This window comes from Equus asinus, chromosome 13, assembly GCF_041296235.1.
Source record: "Equus asinus isolate D_3611 breed Donkey chromosome 13, EquAss-T2T_v2, whole genome shotgun sequence".
Taxonomy (NCBI): Eukaryota; Metazoa; Chordata; class Mammalia; order Perissodactyla; family Equidae; genus Equus; species Equus asinus.
The window spans coordinates 35,410,211-35,429,050 of record NC_091802.1 but is presented as its reverse complement, the minus strand read 5'-3'; the positions used below and the strand labels follow the sequence as shown (position 1 = coordinate 35,429,050).

Genomic DNA, 18,840 nt, shown 5'->3' with positions numbered 1-18,840 from the left:
CCACTCGGCCACGGGGCCAGCCCCCAAATCCCATTTTTTAAGTGGTAGTCAACCATAATATCTAATGGAAAGAAGCCAGGCAGAGCAGTTTCAGAATGCTTCAGTGAAACGGTGGTAGTATCAGTAAATGCAGTCTCTTATTATAATGATCCAAACCGTCCTGTTATCCCACCACAGAGCAGGATTATAAATCCACGCCACTGCACCAGTTAAGAGACCCAAAAGTTAAATTGTTGTTAACACCTACAGTCTTGGATGCGGTAGAAAGTTGTGGAACTTCTTATCCATTAAATTAAGGATGGGTGAGCTTTTACTTGTTGAATTTTGATATCTGGGCCTTTATGCCGTTGGAGATAAAAGGAACTTTCTAAGATTAAGAAATTGGGTTTTTATGGGACTTTTTATTAATTAATAGTTCAATTATAGCTTTTAATACAAGAGCCATAAGGAGAGGTTAGAGCGCAGCTGACCCTAACCAGGTGGGGGTCATTGGTCTGAGGGAGGATGTGCTAATGCGGAGAGAGATTACACTGGGGGGCTTTGCGAACAGATACAGTTGAATCTCTTAGGAAAGGACATTGTAAACATTTTTGCCCCTGATATCCAAGTCAGTAGAGGAGATAAAATATAAAAATAAGTTGTCACTAAGTTGGTGTTTATCCTCTGTCAGAAAGAACACACCAGCCTGTTGTGTGAAGGCATGGCCCTGTGTACAGTTGTATAGGTTATGCGTTGGACAAGGGCACCACGTCTAAGGGCCACCGTTTACACCGTAAGCTTTGTAAGTGTCTGTATTTAACACAGTATTCCTGGTACTCTGTTCTCTTTAGCTACAAAAATGCACAGCTGCCCTCTGGTAAAAATGGTCTTTAAAAAATAGCTGTGTCTTGTGCCCCAGTTTTTACTCTGTAGTGAGCTCCTGATTTGTAATCAGCACTTGGCTTGAGTATAAAGTTACATGAATCCAAATTAAGAGACTGTTTTTTCCAATTTAAGTTAGAAGATAAAAAGAGTGGTTTAATATAATTATCTTTAACAAGTCATTCAAGTAGAAAGGTTGGTTCTGGTGTATTTTGTTTTGGAAAAGTCAGAAAAACAGCTCCTCAAACTTCAAAGTCATGCCGGGAAAGTTCATGAGCAAATGTCTGGGGCATAGTTTAAGGGTATTGGGTTACGTATAGGATGGAAACAAAAGTAAGGCGTTGGACAGTTCTCTTCTTGGCACTCACAGCAAATGGTTATTTCCTGATGGTCTGCTCCCATGATGCTTTGGATCACCTGTTCAAAGTTGGTGCATACTGGGGGGATGCAAACTTGTAAAAACCTAAGCAAAATACAATTAAGAAGCCAAACCACTTATCAAAAATTCATATAATTTCTGCATTCTCAAACCAAGTGTAAATACATTTTGCATATCCATATTGTGGCTTCTCTCCTAAAATAATAGCCTGCTTTACTAAGTACTTTAAAAAATATATACTGAAATTTTCCAAGAAATCTGTATAGAAAGTGGTGTTTAAGAAATTTAAAAGTTAAGATTGAATCAGGGTTCTGCTTTAATGGGTCAGGACCACTTCTCATTAGCGTTAATGTCTTTGCATTGATGTCACACTGTGCAGGCAGAACCTGCCTTCTGGAGAAGTTGAGAATAACTGGAAATGGCTTAGAGATTGACTGTGAGCTTTACTTTGTTGAGGAAATGGTCACTGTTATGTATCAGAAGGAGTAGGGCCTAGTAAAGTGACTGACTGAAACCTGGTTGATAGACAGATGTATATATTAATGGGTTTTACTCTGTACTTGTCTGTGAAAAATCACTTTGATTGAATGGTTTCAAGTCTCATCTAAAAGTGTGGAGGATAACAGACTACCAAGATAAATAGCTGAATGAGAAGTCTGTATGTATTTGAATATGAAAGGTGTTAGATTTCTTAGAAGAGCTGGAGAACATTTGAAAGTGAGAGTTCTTAAAATCCTAGTTTGCTTAAGATAACTGCTTCTGTGCTTGGATTTTGTTTACCCACAAATTGGATTAGCACTTGTCTCACCCATCTTGGATTTGGGCCCATTCTTCCCAGAAGTAGACTCTCTTGGAATAATAGCCTCTGCCCCTCCTCATGCTTGGGCCCGGCCTTGAGGTGAGCTTTCGGTTCGCTCTAAGTCAGAACAGTTTGACTGGATGAACCAGGTTTTCATGATTCAGTCTTCCTTGAGGAGAGATGGCAGAAGGCAGAATATATGACATAGTTGAAAAGTAAACGTGTATAAAGGAAATAATGTGATATTGGAAGACTGTGAATTTGCGTAGGCTTCAGTTATGTAAAATCAGACTCTTCCTAATGTTTAAATATCTGTTCCCTGTGACCAAATTTTAGTCTTCTTTCCTGTGGTCATTAAGTTAGAGCAGTAATGGGTACTGCTGTTGACTTTTCACGTTAGTTTATTCATTCGTTTACTCATTCAGCAAACGTTTAGATCTCCCAGGCACCAGGGTAGGAAAAGCATCAGAAAATGCTTTCTTCTTTTTCCTCCCTGCCCTCTCAGTTAATAGCACGTTGAAAATCAAATTTTAATTTTGGAACACTTTACCTCATTAAGAGAACTATACCTTATGTGTGCTACAATCAAATGCACTTTCTGTTCCAGCAAAAAGATAAAATGAAGACTAGATTTTAAGAAAGATGAGTTCCCAGTTGTTGCAATTTAAAGCTTTTTATTTCCTGCAGGTTCATCTTCCTTCCTGTACAGTATTTTCAAACTTCCCAGTCATTAAAAAGAAGAATATTTCTCTTGTTCATACCATGGATTTTTCTCCCAGAAGTGGATATTTTGCCTTGGGGAATGAAAAGGGCAAAGCCCTGATGTATAGGTAGGTATTATTTATGTTTGAAAGAAATAGCGATAAACTTGAAAATGTGAAGAGATGCTATCATTACATTCCTATTTCTACAATTATGTACAATGTATTAATTCTACAATTTATTAATCAATTACAATGAGAAATTATTAAATGATAAATTGTAGAGTGTTCAGCTTGACTCTCATTGTCATTGTCTAATAAAATGTGCATTTTTCTACCATAAAATGTTACTAGCAGAAAAGTTCATTGAGGGAATTTGGGGGGTGGGGCGGGAGTGTAAGCTGTATTTTGAGAATGTCAAATTGAAAAAAAGTAGCCACTTTAATAATAATGCCACTTTCTTGGTGCCTTATGTTTTGATTAACCTTTGTTGATTTGACAATTCACTACTTGTTAGATTTAAGTGATTTTTTTTTTTTTTTTAAAGGGATTTCTTTCCCTTCAGCTGTAAATAAGGATGTTAACTACAAAGATACCGAAAAGTTAGGCTCTGCCCAGGTTCTTTTCTGCACTCAATATATTTGGCTATAAAGCAGGAACAGACAAAATCTCATTGTATCATTGCTAGAAGATATAGGTGACAAAGTGGCTCTTTGGGGAGCACTGAAGAGCTGGAAGCCTGTGACTTAACCCACAGCCCCCTTTCCTCGCTCCCTTGTGTTGGTAGTGAATGCTGCATAGAGGCCTGTGTTTATGTTCGTATGCTCAGGGAAGGCCTGCTTTCCTAGTGAACTGAAATCTAGGGTGAAGAAAAGGAGGAATGTAAATCGGTTTTCAGGAGATGGTTGTGAAGAGAGAATATAACAATAATATGGTTTAAAGTTCTACTTACTTTGAAAGGAAAATGGGTTACACCAGGAAAATTGATAATTCCATCAGTGTCATTTTGGATCATTTTTGGAGTGATTCTTTCCATTTGGATTCTATAAAAGGATGCAGATTATTACTGTACTTAGAAATTCTCTTCCAAAGCTTTGGTTTATTATAATAACGGAAATATTTTTCTCTAAGTCCCAAAGGCCATTAGATTTTTCACCAGAGCATTGCTCTCTAGTGAGACTTTCTAGCAAATGGGTTGAACTGACAGCATTTCTTTTGGGTATGGCTGATCAGGTATTTCACAGACCCCAGTTTGATGCTTAGGAGCAAGCTAAAATCTGAAGCATTAGCACTAGGGTCCTTCAGAATGTCAGACAGGGGAGTCTTATCCTAGCTGGCTGCTGAGAAGGATTGTGATTACATTCCCCGCCTCCAGTCTTCCTAAGTGCCGTTTCGTGATCTGAGTGACAGTATGCTGGGTAATCAGAAAGTTGTTGAGATGATTTCTCTTTTACTTTTTCAGGTTGCACCATTACTCAGACTTCTAAAGAGGTTATTTGAAGTAAGGACATCCTGTTTTATTGGTTCTACAGGTTTTAAGGTTGCACCCATTGCCTCAGTTGCTGGAGGGACTAGATTAGCTGATGTCTGTGTCTTTGCCCCTGGGTTGCTGTTGTCTTCAGTTAGGGTAGGAGGATGGAAGTAGATCAGGTACAGTCTAGTTGGACTTAGACCTTCTGTGGGAATTTCTTATCCCAAATCACAACACTCTGGCTCTGTTCTTCTGAGGTCAGATCTCTAATGTTGTATTCAGTGATGGTCATGAAAATTGTGATTACCAACCATTTAATCCACAAATGAGAATAGACTTGAGAGAGAGAGAGAAGTGTCTTCAGGTATAATTATAGCTTATGCGAGCTCAAGCCCTTGTATTCTGTGTGTGTTTTTTGAGAGATTATAAGTGACATGCCCAGCTAGTTAATGGTGGCTTGTCACAGAGCTAGTTAATGGCTGGGTCTTAGTTTTGTTACCCAGTGTTTAAAATGGTAGGGCATGCTTCCCTTCCCATGGCTTGACCTTTGACCTACGATATGGTGGTACTGAGGTTGAGCCTTGCACTTGGCCTGTTCATCACAGTTGACTATTTGGTCTTCTCTGAGATCCATAAATGTTGAGGAGAGACTCTGGGAGGGCATATAGATTTAATTAGGGAGAAGAAGTTTTGGAAGCAAAGGGATTTTGAGCAAAACAGCCAGGAGGGGAAAGCAGTCCAGATATCCTGCCTCCCAAAATTACAGTGCCAGTACGTATTGTTTGATGACTAGCAGCTGTAAATCAAGTGTGTAATTTCTCTTCTTTCCTCAGATCCAGTTGAGCCACAAGAGAAGCCTGTCCTGATATATCTTCTCAGAAACTTTCCTGAATGTGCGATAATATATGGATAATGATTTATTGAGCCAGCTGTGTTTAACAGAAATGTCTTAATAAACACGTGGCAACTTTTGTTTGAAAACAAGTGTATGTGGTTCTTCCCTCCCCACCTACACACATGCACACTGACTTGTATGCGTTTCTTTTAAGACTAAACATGAGAGAGAGGAAACACTGGTCTGTAGCAAAAAATAATAGAGGCAGATATGTTCCTATTTCACAATGAACCCTGATGAATAGTTCCCCCTTTTTCAGCATAGGTCTCTCCATGTTTTGGGGATTGGATAACAGAGGCTCTGATGAGCTATGGAGGTCATTTCGCTTGAGATGATGTCTCATGAAATGAATTTTGAACTTCAGGTTTTCCTAGAAAGGTGGTTATGGAGATGAAAAGGCTTTTCTGGGCTTGGCACTTGGAATGGTTATCAATGCTACTTGTCGGGGAAGAGGCATGTGAAAACCTGGCACACTTGTCCTAAATATTAGCCACTCCGCTTCCTGGAAATGTTCATTATGTCAACTTAAATGTTTCATTTGACTTAGGTTCCAGGGTTGACAATTGGTTCCATAATTCTTTAATCATAGTATAAGCTTGCTTTAGACTACTTCCTACATTTCTTGGGAAAAACTGACACTGTATTAGATATTTAAGTATTAAAGGGGTTAGTTAGGAGAAGTATCAACTAGGTCTATGAACTTTCACCCCACCTCCTTGCTAAACATGGAAGAGAAAAGTCAGGTGAGAGGAGGAAGTTTTTCCAGTGACAAAAAATGGCTCTGGCTCTGCCCAGAGAAGTAACAGATCCCACTTAACTGTCTTCAAACAAACAGGGCAGCGGCAGGTATCTTCAGGGTCTTCAAGGCCCTTCCCAGTCTACGGGCGATGACCTTGAGCAGCCCAGTAGGTGTGGGTTGTGTTCGCGTATTTCAGCATCTTTCTAAAACAACATTTTCTGTTCAGATGGACTATTGCTTTGTGATTGTGGAGACCCTTCTTCTGTTCCCTCCTTTTTCAGCAACATCTTCCATGATTAAATAATAGTAATGCTGAAAATTTCAGATTCCTGGCCCGGGTTGGCTTGTTAGGGTTATTTCTCTCTCGAGTTGCTAGGGGGCAGTGTTGGATTATGTGAGTAACTGAAGGCGAGGTGTTTTATAGCTTTTTACGGTCACCTTGTCTTTAGCTCCAGCTAAATCGTTTGTTTCAGAAACGGACACCAAGCCTTGTATGTGCTTATTTTGCTTATGGTTTTCAGCGTGTGAAAGATTTACAGGAATTTACCATTCTAGAGAAAACGATGGAAGCAGAGTTTAAGTTTTAACTCTACCTTGTTAACATGGCCGGATCGTTTTATACTCTACTAGAGGCAGAGTAAAGAATTCCCAGTTCTGATCTCCAAGATAGACAAATGTGCTATTTGTTCTACAGAGATGCTGCCGGTCCTCTGTCTTGTCTTTTCATGTTTTTTCCCCCTTGATGGGAGTTGGGAATTTGAGTCAGCCTCTCATTTCTACCCCTTGTGGCCAGTGCCAAGCTAACTCTTCAAGGGGATGAGAGCCACAATCATGAGCTCATTTACACAGTTCTCTATTGGCAGTTGCTAAGATAGCATGAATGTGGCTCGTATCTCTGTTTTGGGGGCCCATCTTGAGCTGTGAGGTGGTATTTTGCCGTCCAGAGCCACACAGAATGTAGTTGGGTTTACTTGGAGTGATGAATTGACAAGTTGACATCTTCGGAGTGTCCCACTCCTCTCTCCCTCCATCCCTGCTCATATTTGTTGAACTAAAGAATTATTAACCTATTGAAATTTCTCTTGTTTGAACAAATTACAGATGAGAAGTCTCTTGCCTTGCTGGATGTTGTGTGCGTGTGTGTGTGTTTCTGGTGGGGATGTGTGACCCTTTCTAAGTCTGCACAGAATGAAGTGACTAGCTGCAGGGTTTGTGACCAGCATGTTTACACTTCAGTTTGGGAATGGATGGAAGCCAGCAAATGCTGGAGAAATGAAGTGCTTGCTCACACCTGCAGTCAGCTCTTAAACTACTTGGGGTCCCACTATGTGCATCTTCAAGTTAACACAAGAAACAACATTGTCTGTTGTGTTGTTCTGTTCTGGAGGAAATGGGGCAAAAAGTGTGGAGAGGTCGAATGTGGGGTGGGAACAGAATTTCTGAGCCCCTGGTGCTGTACTTGTGCTGACATGAGGATATTCGCACAGTCTCATGAAATTCTCATTGTTCCTCTCTGTGGGAAGTAATAATTTCTTTTTACAGAGAAGTAAATTGAGGTTCAGAGAGGTCGAATATCCCAAGCCTAAAGCCATTACCACCACTGACCTTCAAGGTAGGGTGTGCATACCCCAACAGTATACAGCCCTGTTGAGGTATGCACACCAATTAGATTGTGGGGAGGAAATTCTAGAACTTCTTTGCTGTGTGAAAATATGTTTGTTTTTTTTTTTGAGGAAGATTAACCCTGAGCTAACATCTGCTGCCAATCCTCTCTTTGCTGAGTAAGACTGGCCCTGAACTAACATCCGTGCCCATCTTCCTCTACTTTATATGTGGGATGCCTACCACAGCATGGTTTGCCAAGCGGTGCCGTGTCTGGACCCAGGATCCGAACGGGCAGACCCTGGGCTGCCGAAGCGAAACGTGTGAACTTAGCTGCTGTGCTACCGGGCCAGCCCCGTATGTTTGTTTCATAATGTATTTATATTATAGATCATGTAGTTAATTTATTAAAAAATGTTTATATTGGGGATATATACTCAAAGATTTTTTACAAAAGGACCACTGATTTAGATGCCAAACCTACTGCCACACCAAACTTGACATATCCACAACTGGACACATTTCCACACCCTTCCCACCACTTTCCCAGACTTGCCTTTGTATTCCCTACGATGTTAACAGCTCCTCCATTAACCTAGTCACTTGAGCCAGGTACCTAAGACCCACTTTAAACCTGAGATTTTTCTCTACCCATGCCCCCACCACAAAGACTACTCATTGAGCAATTTTTCTCTCACAAAGTCCTTTTTGTTCCTATCCTACTGCCGCTTTCCCAGCTCTCATCAGCACTCACCTGTTAATCACCTACTTCACGCTTTTCAATTGGATCTCCACGTTCCAGCCAGACATTTAAAAAAACCAAAACGTGGTTATTATGGAAAACTGCCAACATACAAAAGAAGAGAGACTAGTATAATAAATCCCCTTGGGTGCTTCAGCATCCCACGTCAGCAAGGATCAGCTCCTGGAAGTCTTTATATCCCCACCCACAAACTCTCTGGTTATTTTGAAGCAGAGCCGAGATGTATCATTGCATCTGTAAATATTTGAGTATGTATAGAGATGTGTTTTAAAAATATAAATCTCAACATGCCACTCTTGCTTAGAATCCTTCAACAGCTCATCTCTTCCACACTCTTTAGTTTCTGCACCTATGGAAAGGGTATAAAAATAGACCTGCCTCGTAGGATTCAGAACAGCTCCCGGCCTGGAGTACGCTCTCAGTGAGCCTTAGCTGCCGTCATTATCATCATGACCGCCGTCAGGTACAAGATGATACTCAAGCTCCTTTGCTGGGCAGAAAGGCCCATTATTTCCGCCTCTTCCCATCACTCCAGCTTTCTCGCTCACCTTATGCTCCAGAAATCTTGAGCTACTTGAAATTCCCTGCATAAGTCAAGCTGTTTTCTCCCCCATGCCTTTGTTCTTGCTGATGCTTCCTCCTTGCCTCTTCTTTTTCCACTTTTCAAACACTGTGCATCCAGCAAGACTCAGATGGACTTCCGTTGTAGTACCAATATGCTTGTGCATTTGTTTCTTTGTTTGTATGGTCTTTCCGTGGAAGATTGGATGGCTTTCCAAAAAACACAGTAGAGAGAGAAAATATAATTGAATCAGGGCCTGGGGAAATGAACATAAGACAGGAAATTAGACCCCAAATATGTAGGCCATATGTGGTTACTAAGTTGAGCTGTAATCTCCCCCCCGTTTTTGGCCTAAGCGATAGTCAAATATATTTTTTTGAAACAAATGTATTTCAAGAAAGAGTGAAAGTCCTCTTTCCCCTCCCTAACCAAGGGAACCTCTGTTAACAGTTTGATGTGTTTTTAGTAGTTTTTTTTTTTTGTCATTGAGTCAATTATGTGTCCAGCTGCAAGAAACAAAACCTGGCAAATAGCGGCTTAAATCATAAGGACATTTATTGTTTAAGAAGTCCTTAAAGGTGGGGGTCAGCCCCGTGGCTGTGTGATTAAGTTCGCGCTCTGCTTTGGTGGCCCAGGGTTTCGCCGGTTCGGGTCTTGAGCGTGGACATGGCACCACTCATCAAGCCATGATGAGGTGGCACCCCACACGCCACAACTGGAAGGACCCACAACTAAAATTACACAACTATGTACTGGGAGGCTTTGGGGAGAAAAAGGAAAAATAAAATCTTTAAAAAGAAAAAAAAAGAAGTCCAGAGGTGGGTGACTAGCTTCAGAATCCATTCGGTGGCTCAACAATGCCCCATCTCTGGTTGGTGTGTCTGTGTTTCTCTTCACCTGTGTCTCATGGCTGCAAAATGGCTGCTGCACCTCAAGTGCCACATCCTCACACACCGTGAGAGCATTCCAAAGTGGAAGGAAGGGATGGGGAGAGAACAGCTTTCCTGGCAGGGCTTTTCCTTCCGACCAAAGGAGAAAGTCTTTTCTAGAAGTCTCCCTGCAGACTTCCCTGTGTTTCCTTGGCAGAATAGGGTTACAGGCTCACTCCCGACCAATCACTGGCAAAGAGGACCAACTTCCCATAAAACCAATCATGCTTCATCCCAGGGGCTGGCGGTGGGGCCTGCTTTTCCTGAGCACATAGCTATCTGCCCGTTGATTGAAAACACTGGGCGTTCTGTTTGCAAGGAGGAAGGGGGAGTAGGACTGACTCTTGGGAGAAAACCAACAGTGCTTACCATAGATGCATGCTTGCATTTAAAAATTTTTTTGTTTTATCTTTTAGTAGCAAGGGGCCCAAATTGTAATATTGTCCAACTCACTATTTTCACTTACCCAGCAGACATGGCAGTGCATATGGGTTTACCTCCTTTGTAACTATTGCATAGTATCTCTGACTGAGGAACATTTGGGTAGTTTCCTGTTTTTTATCATTGCAAACAATGCTGCAATTAACTTTCTTATACAGGTCTCTTTGTACCAAAAGGCTATGACAGTGACATTCCTACCAACAGTGGATGAGGGTCCCCTTCCCCTCTTTCTCTTTGACAGCTAAGCAGTGACAAAATTTTACCACTAGATATTATTGTTTATAATCTAATGAGTGAAAAACGATACCTATTATTATTTTACTTGGCGTGTGCTATGATTTTGATTCCTTCCATTGAAAAAGGACAATAAAAGTGATATGATTCACATTGTCCATAAGAGAAGCTAATCCTAGTTCCCCAGGGAAAGCAGACTCCCCCTCGCACCCCCACATTCTTAACAGGATTTGTTAACAAATCTCTCTCCTGCTGGTAGTTTATCCATCTTTGTGTCTCCAGCATCTAGTTCAATGCTTGCTCCACATATTAGATGTATAATTTTTTGAGCTTTAAAAATCTGACTTGATTACAGAGAGAACAAAGGGTAAATATGGACTAAGCACATTTTCTGGATCACAAATCAAGATGCATAGGTTGACTAAGGGTTTTTGTGAGAAACTGTCTTCGAGGAACAATATGAATGTAGAAATGACGAAACTTCTGAAGTATTTTGATAGTTTATACAGACAGCAGGTCAGAGTATTTGGAATTGGGACTATTTTGGAGGTTAAGCCTTAAGGAAGAGCTTAAGAGGGAACGCTGAGGTATAAGGAGAGATGAACTGTAGGTAGCCGGAGGCGAAACTGAAGTTAGTGGTTTTTAGAATAGATGATGAGTTGAAAATAAACCGTGAAACTTTGAATCAGCCAGCAGCTGGCAAATGTGTTTTCTCATTGACAGCTAAGCGGTGATAAAATTCCCTCACTGTAGGTCCTGACTCCCCTTCAGAAAGCTTATGTGGGCTTGGCATAGTAAAATGAAATCAAATTCCCAGAAGTTCTTCCAGTAAGATGATATACTGTTATTTTTATATGCCTCTCTTCTCCCTCAAACCTTTGCTTCCTAAAATGTAACATCTTCCTCCTGTGGTCCTCATCTGGATTTTCAAATCATCCATCCATCCATACATCTATCCATCCATCCATCCACCCACTCACCCATCCCATCCACCCAATGAATATCAATTGAGCGCCTGTGTATGTCAGGTACTATGTTGTTCATACTGGATTCCCAGCACTCATGGACAGATACAGTGCCTCCCCTCATGGAGGGCAAGTCACACATCAGACAGGTGATTACAAATTCAACAAGTGTGACCAAAGGAGAATGGCAGAGTGCTTTGCCAACATGGAGCCTGGAAACTTGACCTGGTCCGAAGGATCCTGGAAGGCTTCCTGAGGAAGCCATGCTTCAGTTGAGTTTGGAAGAGTGAGTAGGAGTTCACCAGGAGAAGGAGGAACATTTCCTTCCTGTCCCTCCCCACCACCTCGCCCCATTTCTCCCAGAGGCCTGCCCTCCGTGATGCTCTGTGGAATTCCCCGTCCCACTGTGAAAACTCCCTGTGCATCTCTGATTGCTTCTCTTTATCGGGAACCCTGGGTCCTCCCTGAAGCTCCTGGTCTCCAGCGACCTCTCCCTTCAATTTGGTTGCTTTGCCCCAGCCATCCCCTCCCCTCTCTCAGTTTGGTGAGAGGGAAGACTACAGCGACTCTTTCTTCTTAAACAATGTTCTAATATGACTTGGAAAGGGCATGGAGTAATCGTTTTGTCTTATTTCCAAATTTTGGATAACTTTTCTTATAACAGTTATAAGGCACTTTAGCAGTGGGTCCAACACAGAGTAAACTCTTAATATATGTTATATTACTCCTATTACTATTTTTAAAAGCCTCTGACAGTACATTGCCCGTAATAGGCACTCCATAAGTGCTGAGTCCCTTCCTCCATCCCAGTGCCCCATGGCCCAGGCAGGGCAGAGCAGTAGGGCCCCAAGAATCCTGTTTAGGAGGGACCTTGGAGGTCATCTGATCCCGACAGTGGAGTGCTTTGTCCAGGGTCACACAACTTGTTAATGCCAAAGTGAGCTAGACTTGGGATCTAGGTCTTAATGCTCAAACCCAAGTGTCCTGACTTGCACTTTAATGCTCTTCCTACTACAGTACCGTGTGCTCTCCAGTCTCTGTGGGGATATTAGGTGGGGCTCACTATCTCTGATCACTGAAAGGGTGACAAAGCTTTTGAGTCTGTGTTCTCAGAGGCTCTCTTGTCTCCTCTGCAAACAGTGGGCTGTCTTGTGCAACCCTGGACACTCCTAGGAACTCTCTCCTCTCTGGGAAGCATCTCTGGCTGCCTCTCAGGAAGGGAGTGGGGTGGGCAGAGGATGCAATGCCCCTTCCTGCTATTTCCAAATCCGTCCTGTTTTGAGGGTTTGGAGGACCTGTGTTCCTATCTCCCTAGATCCCTCAGTCTTTGCTTGGAGGTGCCCCCGAAGCATCCCTTCTGCTTTGCTTGTGGAGGCATTGCCTTCTAGGCGGCAGTTGGTACCTACTGTGCCTCTTCTGTTCTGTAGTTTTAAGGACACAAGGTCCTTTTAGAGATGTGCTCTGGGAGGCAGTACGGCATCACAGTTAAGAGCACAGAACCCGGAGTCAATCTACTTGCTTTTAAATGTTGGCTCTAACTTGGGCAAATTATTTATGCTCTCCAAGTCTCAGTCTCTTCACCTGTAAAAGAGGGACCACAATGGAGGCCACTTCAGAGGGTTGATGAAGAATTAAGGGATCCTACAGTGTATATAAAGCACATGGCCCAGTGCCTGGCACATGGCAAGCATTCAATAAATGCCAGCTGTTATTATTTTCTCATCTGATCCTACAGCAGCCTTGGGAGGCAGGCAGGGCATGTGTTATTAACCCTTTTATACCCTTGGGAAGGCTGAGTTTCAGAAATGTTAAATGACTTGAACAGAGGTCACAAATCCAGTAAATGGCAGTCAGGACCTCAGGTGTCCCGACTCTGAGTCCAGTGCTCCTTCTGTTCTCAGTGTGGCCTCTGGAACGAATGGTGATTCCCCTGGGGACCTGCCTGACTGACTTTCATGTCTGTGAATTCTCTCTCCTTCCTGCTGCTCCTCCTCCTGCCAGAATTCTGCCTGGTGCCAGTCTCCAGAAACCCACGGGCCAAACCTCTGCCTGTCGCTCCGATGCCATCAGGACGCAGGTATCTCTTGTGAGGGATCAGAAGTGGTCCTCAGTGGCTGAGAGGCTGCTGGGTTGGTTCATCCACGCAGGGGGTGCATTGACCCTTCAGCTGGCCGTTCACTTAGCTGTCTGTTGAGTGGAATTAGTTCAAGTCCCTACAACTTGAAATAAGACCTATCATATGTTTATGCCTTTGAAAATTGCATAATCATTGAATTCTTATAACAGGTATTGTAGCATATATATGCTATTGCTGAAAAGGTACTAAAGAGTTTTTACACTAGGGTACTTCCTACAAAGGGTAACTTGTTACACAATGCCTCTGGGTGTCTTGCTTTTGTATATCACTAAGAAAATTCCATTTCGTTCCATAAAAGCATTGGGTTTCATCCTTTTTTATTGTCCAAGGCATTGGCGGGGTAGATGCTAGTGCTTCCTTGTTCTCTGACCTGTGGAGTATTAATTTCTGAAGCGAAAAACTCTTTCACCTGTTGGCTGGGTGACTCTGGGTAAGTTACTGAACCTCTCTGAACCTTAGTTGACACATCTGAAATGATGATAATTATCCCTCAGAGATATGTAAAGCGTTCAATGAGATGATGTGCATAAGGGACCTCACATAGCAGTGTGCCTGAATTTGGTACGTGCTTGGTCAGCCTGAGTTTATCTTTACCTTATGTTTCTATCATCCTTCACACTTACCCAGCCGTAGTCACATGCATTATTCTATTTTCTTCTGACCCTGTGGAGCACATGGGACCAGCATTAATTTGAAATATAGATGAATATGGCTAAATTGCCTTACAAAAACCTTTATCAGTTTATACTCCCATTGACCCTGTGTGAAAATCTCTCATTTACTATCTTTACTTAGCATACTGGAAATTTTTAATTGAAAAATAAAACACAGATACAAAAACCCACACATAACAAATATGTGGCTTAATGAATTATTATAAGGCAAACACCACCCAGGTCAAGAAATAGAACTTTGCCCCCACTCCAGGAACCCCTCCATGTGCCCCATCCCGATCCAAAGCCTTTTTTCCTTATAAATAACCACTCTTCTGACTTTTATAGTGATTATTTCTTTGCTCTTTTTAGGTTTTTTAGTTTTTGTTTTTGTTATTTTAGTGAGGAAGATTGGCCCTGAGCTAACGTCTGTTGCCAATCTTCCTCTTTTGTTTGTTTCTTCCCATAGCCCAGTGCATCATTGTATATCCTAGTCGTAGGTCATTCTGGTTCTTCTACATGTGACACCGCCACAGCATGGCCTGATGAGTGGTGTGTAGCTCCATGCCCAGGATCCAAACCAGGAAACCCCCGGCTGCTGAATCTGAGTACACAAACCCAACCACTTGACCACTGGGCTGGCCCCTCTTTTCAGTTTTATTACTCAAATGTGTGTTTTGAGATAATATTGTTTAGTCTTGCCCATTTTAAAAAATATGGTATTTCTTTTAAGTCTCTTTTAATCTGTAAGTTCCTCCTCTGTCCTTTTTTTTTCTTTACAATTTGTCTATTGAAGAATTCAAGTCATTTGATTTGTAAGTTTCCCGCAGTTTGGGTTTTGCTGATGGCGTGCTCATAGTGCAGTTCAGCATATTCCTCAGTCCTCTGTTTTTCTTACAAATTGGCAGATTGATCAGAGACTGGGTCAGAACTCAGGGTCAATCTCTTTGGCAAAACTCTAGGTAGTCTTAGGCATGACTACAGGAGGTGCCGAATGTCTAATGATCTTTCTTTTAATGCTTAAGTTCATTAGGGATTGTGGAATGGAGAATTAGAATAGAGTGGAGAATTAGAATAGAATTCTAATTCTGTCATTTCTCTTTCATTTATTAGTTGGAATAGTTTTATAAGAGACACCTTCATTTATTATTTGGTTGCCCAGTGGTACAGTCAACTAGAAAAGGTGTGATAAATGCTGGATTATTTCCCTCTACTTACCATTTTTCAAGATGAGGAGTTAGTTTCCTATCATCCTCTGAGAGTGACCAATCTTTTTTTTTTTTTTTTTTTTAAATCATCACAGACCTATGGACTTAAGTATATTTGACAGGTTTTAATCTATTGCAATTATTATCACTGAAGCTCAAGTTGTACCATCTTTGGCCAATAGAAGCTTCCTCAAGTTTGCTCCTGAGTCCTTTTTGACATGACTCTAGCAGTTTTTTAATTGCTTCTTCACTATTTGGTGACAGTGTTCTAGATTCCTCTTGCATATTTCCTGCTCCGGACCTGGAATGATCCATTTCTTTGAGGATTACTGGTTTCTTCGAATGAGAAATTGTCTTTCAAGGCCACACACTCTGGTTGCTAGTGATGATCATTGTCACTGAGATTAGCGATTGTTTCCAGACTTTCTCAGCAGACAGAACTGGTGAGGGGGTTGGGGTGGGGGTGGATAATTTATTGCATGCGGATAACACTTGTCTGTGCCTTTGTTGGAGGAGGTCATCAAGAGGATGTGACCGCCAGTTGACCTGAGAGCTGGGCTGGCAATTAGAGGCTCCTCAGCCCCTCCCCTGTCCTTGGAATGTACACTCTACCTGCTTTTCCTGCACTAGAAGCTGCCTCAAGGACACAAGCTTGAGAACAATGTGTTGTTGAGACCATCTGGACAGTATGAGTGATTGAACACAGTTAAGGCCTCTATATAAACTTTAAGATTCTGGTAAGCGGGCGCGGCTTTGTACTTGTCTGCAGCGCCCAAGACAAACTGCATTAAGTAAGTTCCCTTGCCGCCTGCCAGTCTGGAGTGTCCTGCCTCTTTCTTCAGTCTCACCTTGCCCTCCCCCTTCAGGTGACAGTTTCAGATTTCACCCAGGAAACTCCCAAGTTTGCAAATCAACAGCCTTTTACACTCGAAGGTAAGTTTTACTAGATACTAAATCTTTGGCTCACACTTTCTTTCCTTGAGTATCTTAAATATGTTACTCTATTTCCTCTTGGCGTAAAGTGTTGCTGTTGAAAAGTCTGATAATTATCTGAATTTCTTTCCCTTATTAAGTCATATGTTCTTATTTTCTAGACAGTTAAAGGGTTTTTCTTTTTCTTTAAAAAGTCCAGTAATTTTACTAGAATGTCTTGGTGCTGGTCATTCTGGGTCAATATTCTTAGGTAAGAAGTCTGCTCTCTCAATATGAAGTTTCAAATCTTTTTCTGTTTCAGGAAAGTTTTCTTGAATTATAGTTTTTAGTATCTGTTCTGTTCCCTTGGTGTGGTCTTCTTTAGGGACTCTATTAATCTGTATGTATGATTTTCTTTGTCTATCTTCAATATTTGTCAGCTTCTCTTGAATCTTTTTTATCTCTTTCTTCATTTCCTTTTCCCCCCTGTTTTTCACCTTCTATTTCTCTTAAGAAACATGTTGTCTTTATTTGATCTTGTGTTCCTTCTAGTCTAGTCTTCATTTCTGAAATGATTTTTTTCTTTTCTTTTTAATTCTTCCCTGAGTTCTGTCACCTCACTTCCGAGTTTTTCTAATTCTGGTTTATAATTTTTTTTTATGTCTTGTAGTTTAAAAACTGTGTTTGAGCTTGATTTGAAACAGTCATAGTTTTATTTTGTTTTGTGGACATGTCTTTCTGTTATGCAGTTTCTCCGAGGTGTGGAGCCCAATCCTAGAATTAAGGCCCCAGTCTTTACCGCAGACCCCTTACACTACCCGAGAACTGGAGAGGGCCAAACCTTTCCCCATTTCGGCTGCTGTTTTCAGATTGGCCCTCCATTTTTCCTGGTCAATACCTGTGGGCTATTTCAGGGTTCTCCTCTTCTCAGGTACTGCCTAGTCGCTTCTCTTTCTCTCCTTTCTCCTGCATGGATGTGGCCAGTGCTTAGGTCTTGTGGCCATTGGTAGTTTGTCCCCATTTGTTTGTATTTGGGGGCTCATGAGTATACCATTCGTTTGTATTTGGGGGTTCATGAGTATACCATGTTACATTTTGATGTAAATGTTGCCCATTTTTGGTTTATTATCTAGTTGCTCTGTTTTTTGTTTTTTTGTTTTTTTTTTGGATTTGGAGATATTGAGAAATTATGATCCCACTGCTGCCATCTTCCCAGAATTCTCTTTATAACAATTTAAAATTTTTTGTGTGATATCATATACTGACATTAGGCTTAGTATATAAATATACATAAAATATATAATATAAAATAATCATATACGATAGAATGTGTATAACATATAATCATATTATATATGTATATTTGTGTACCTGTATATAATTCTACCACTACAACAAAATGTAACAAAAAGAGAGAAAACAATTACCCAAAACCCACAATACGTTAGCTGTTTTGCGTTCTTCCTCTGGTTTTGTCCATCAGATTTATTGGTTCATATCATACTTCACTCAGATTTAAAAATTTTTATCAAAGCCATAGTATGCATGGTTAAGAAATCGAGTGGTGCTGAAGGCTTACAATGAAAAAACAGTCCCTGCCTCACCCCTCCTAACTCTCAGTCCTACTCCTTACAGGCCGCCATTTTGAATCCCTTTAGCTGTTTCTTCTGGTAGTTGTTCCCATATCTCTAATATGCTCGTGCTACCATTCCATGGTCTACCGTCTTCAGACACTTCCTGATTACTCCCTGCTGTAACAAATGAGGATTTATGTCTATTGCACCAGTCTCCCCTCCCCATTCAATCCTCCCAATGTGGTAATTTCATTATTTTCAGTTAAATGAGTTCATTATTATGACCATGTAGATATTATTAACTACAAAAGGAAGTAGTATATTTTGATTACATTTAATTTCTTGTATTACCTTCTTTTATATCCACCTCCCGCCTCCCCCCTGACCCCCTAAGCTGTGCCATTGGATCAGTGTCTGCTCTCTGGAACCTTTCCTTCTGCCCCTATCTGGATTCTGGGATTCTCCTTGACTGCTCTCTTGGTTGTTATCCTGTTTCCCGGTCCCACATCTTCCATTTTGTTGGTTTAGTTCCTTGTTTTGCTGTAGCATATTCTCAAATGATTTCCTAAAATAAGGTGTATTGGAAACAAATTTCTTTAGAACTTGTATATGAAAATATCTACTTGAATCTGAAAAGTACCTTCCTTAGAATTTTGAGGCATTGTTCCTCTGGCACATACTGTTACTGTTGAGAAATCTGAGAATATTCTGATTCTATTTACCTTCAAGGTAACTTTTAAAAAAAAAAACTCTTCACTTGGAATCTTTTAAAATCTATTCTTTGTTCTTGGTACTGTAAGACTCTATAACGACTTGTTCTGATAGGTGTCTTTGTGCATCCTCTGTTCTGGGTACTCAGTGGAATGTACCGTGTGGAAACATCAACTCTGGGAATTATTTTCAACTATTTCATCCTCTCTAGTTTCTCTCTTCCCTCTTTTCAGAACTCCTAAGTCAATAGTTAGAGTTTGGACCTCTTGTGTGGATCTTCTATGTCTTTCTTTTTTTTTTCCTC

General features: G+C 41.2%; 1 protein-coding gene and 1 long non-coding RNA gene across 4 annotated transcripts in view; both read left to right on the top strand.

Annotated features, from left to right (window-relative positions):
* Positions 1-5,195, top strand: part of UTP18 (UTP18 small subunit processome component) — a 35,787-nt gene extending 30,592 nt beyond the window's left edge. The window contains exons 12-14 of one of the 2 annotated variants that reach the window (XM_014833594.3): positions 2,727-2,869; positions 4,203-4,241; positions 5,045-5,195. In XM_014833594.3, coding sequence (XP_014689080.1) covers positions 2,727-2,869; positions 4,203-4,227 — 168 coding nt within the window. In that variant the 3' untranslated portion in view covers positions 4,228-4,241; positions 5,045-5,195. The remainder of the gene's footprint in view (positions 1-2,726; positions 2,870-4,202; positions 4,242-5,044) is intronic. The other variant, XM_044745209.2, reaches the window with a different exon arrangement.
* A 10,787-nt stretch (positions 5,196-15,982) lies between these two features.
* Positions 15,983-18,840, top strand: part of LOC106826274 (uncharacterized) — an 83,680-nt gene continuing 80,822 nt past the window's right edge. The window contains exon 1 of one of the 2 annotated variants that reach the window (XR_011493786.1): positions 15,983-16,272. This is a non-coding gene — a long non-coding RNA (uncharacterized lncRNA). The remainder of the gene's footprint in view (positions 16,273-18,840) is intronic. The other variant, XR_011493787.1, reaches the window with a different exon arrangement.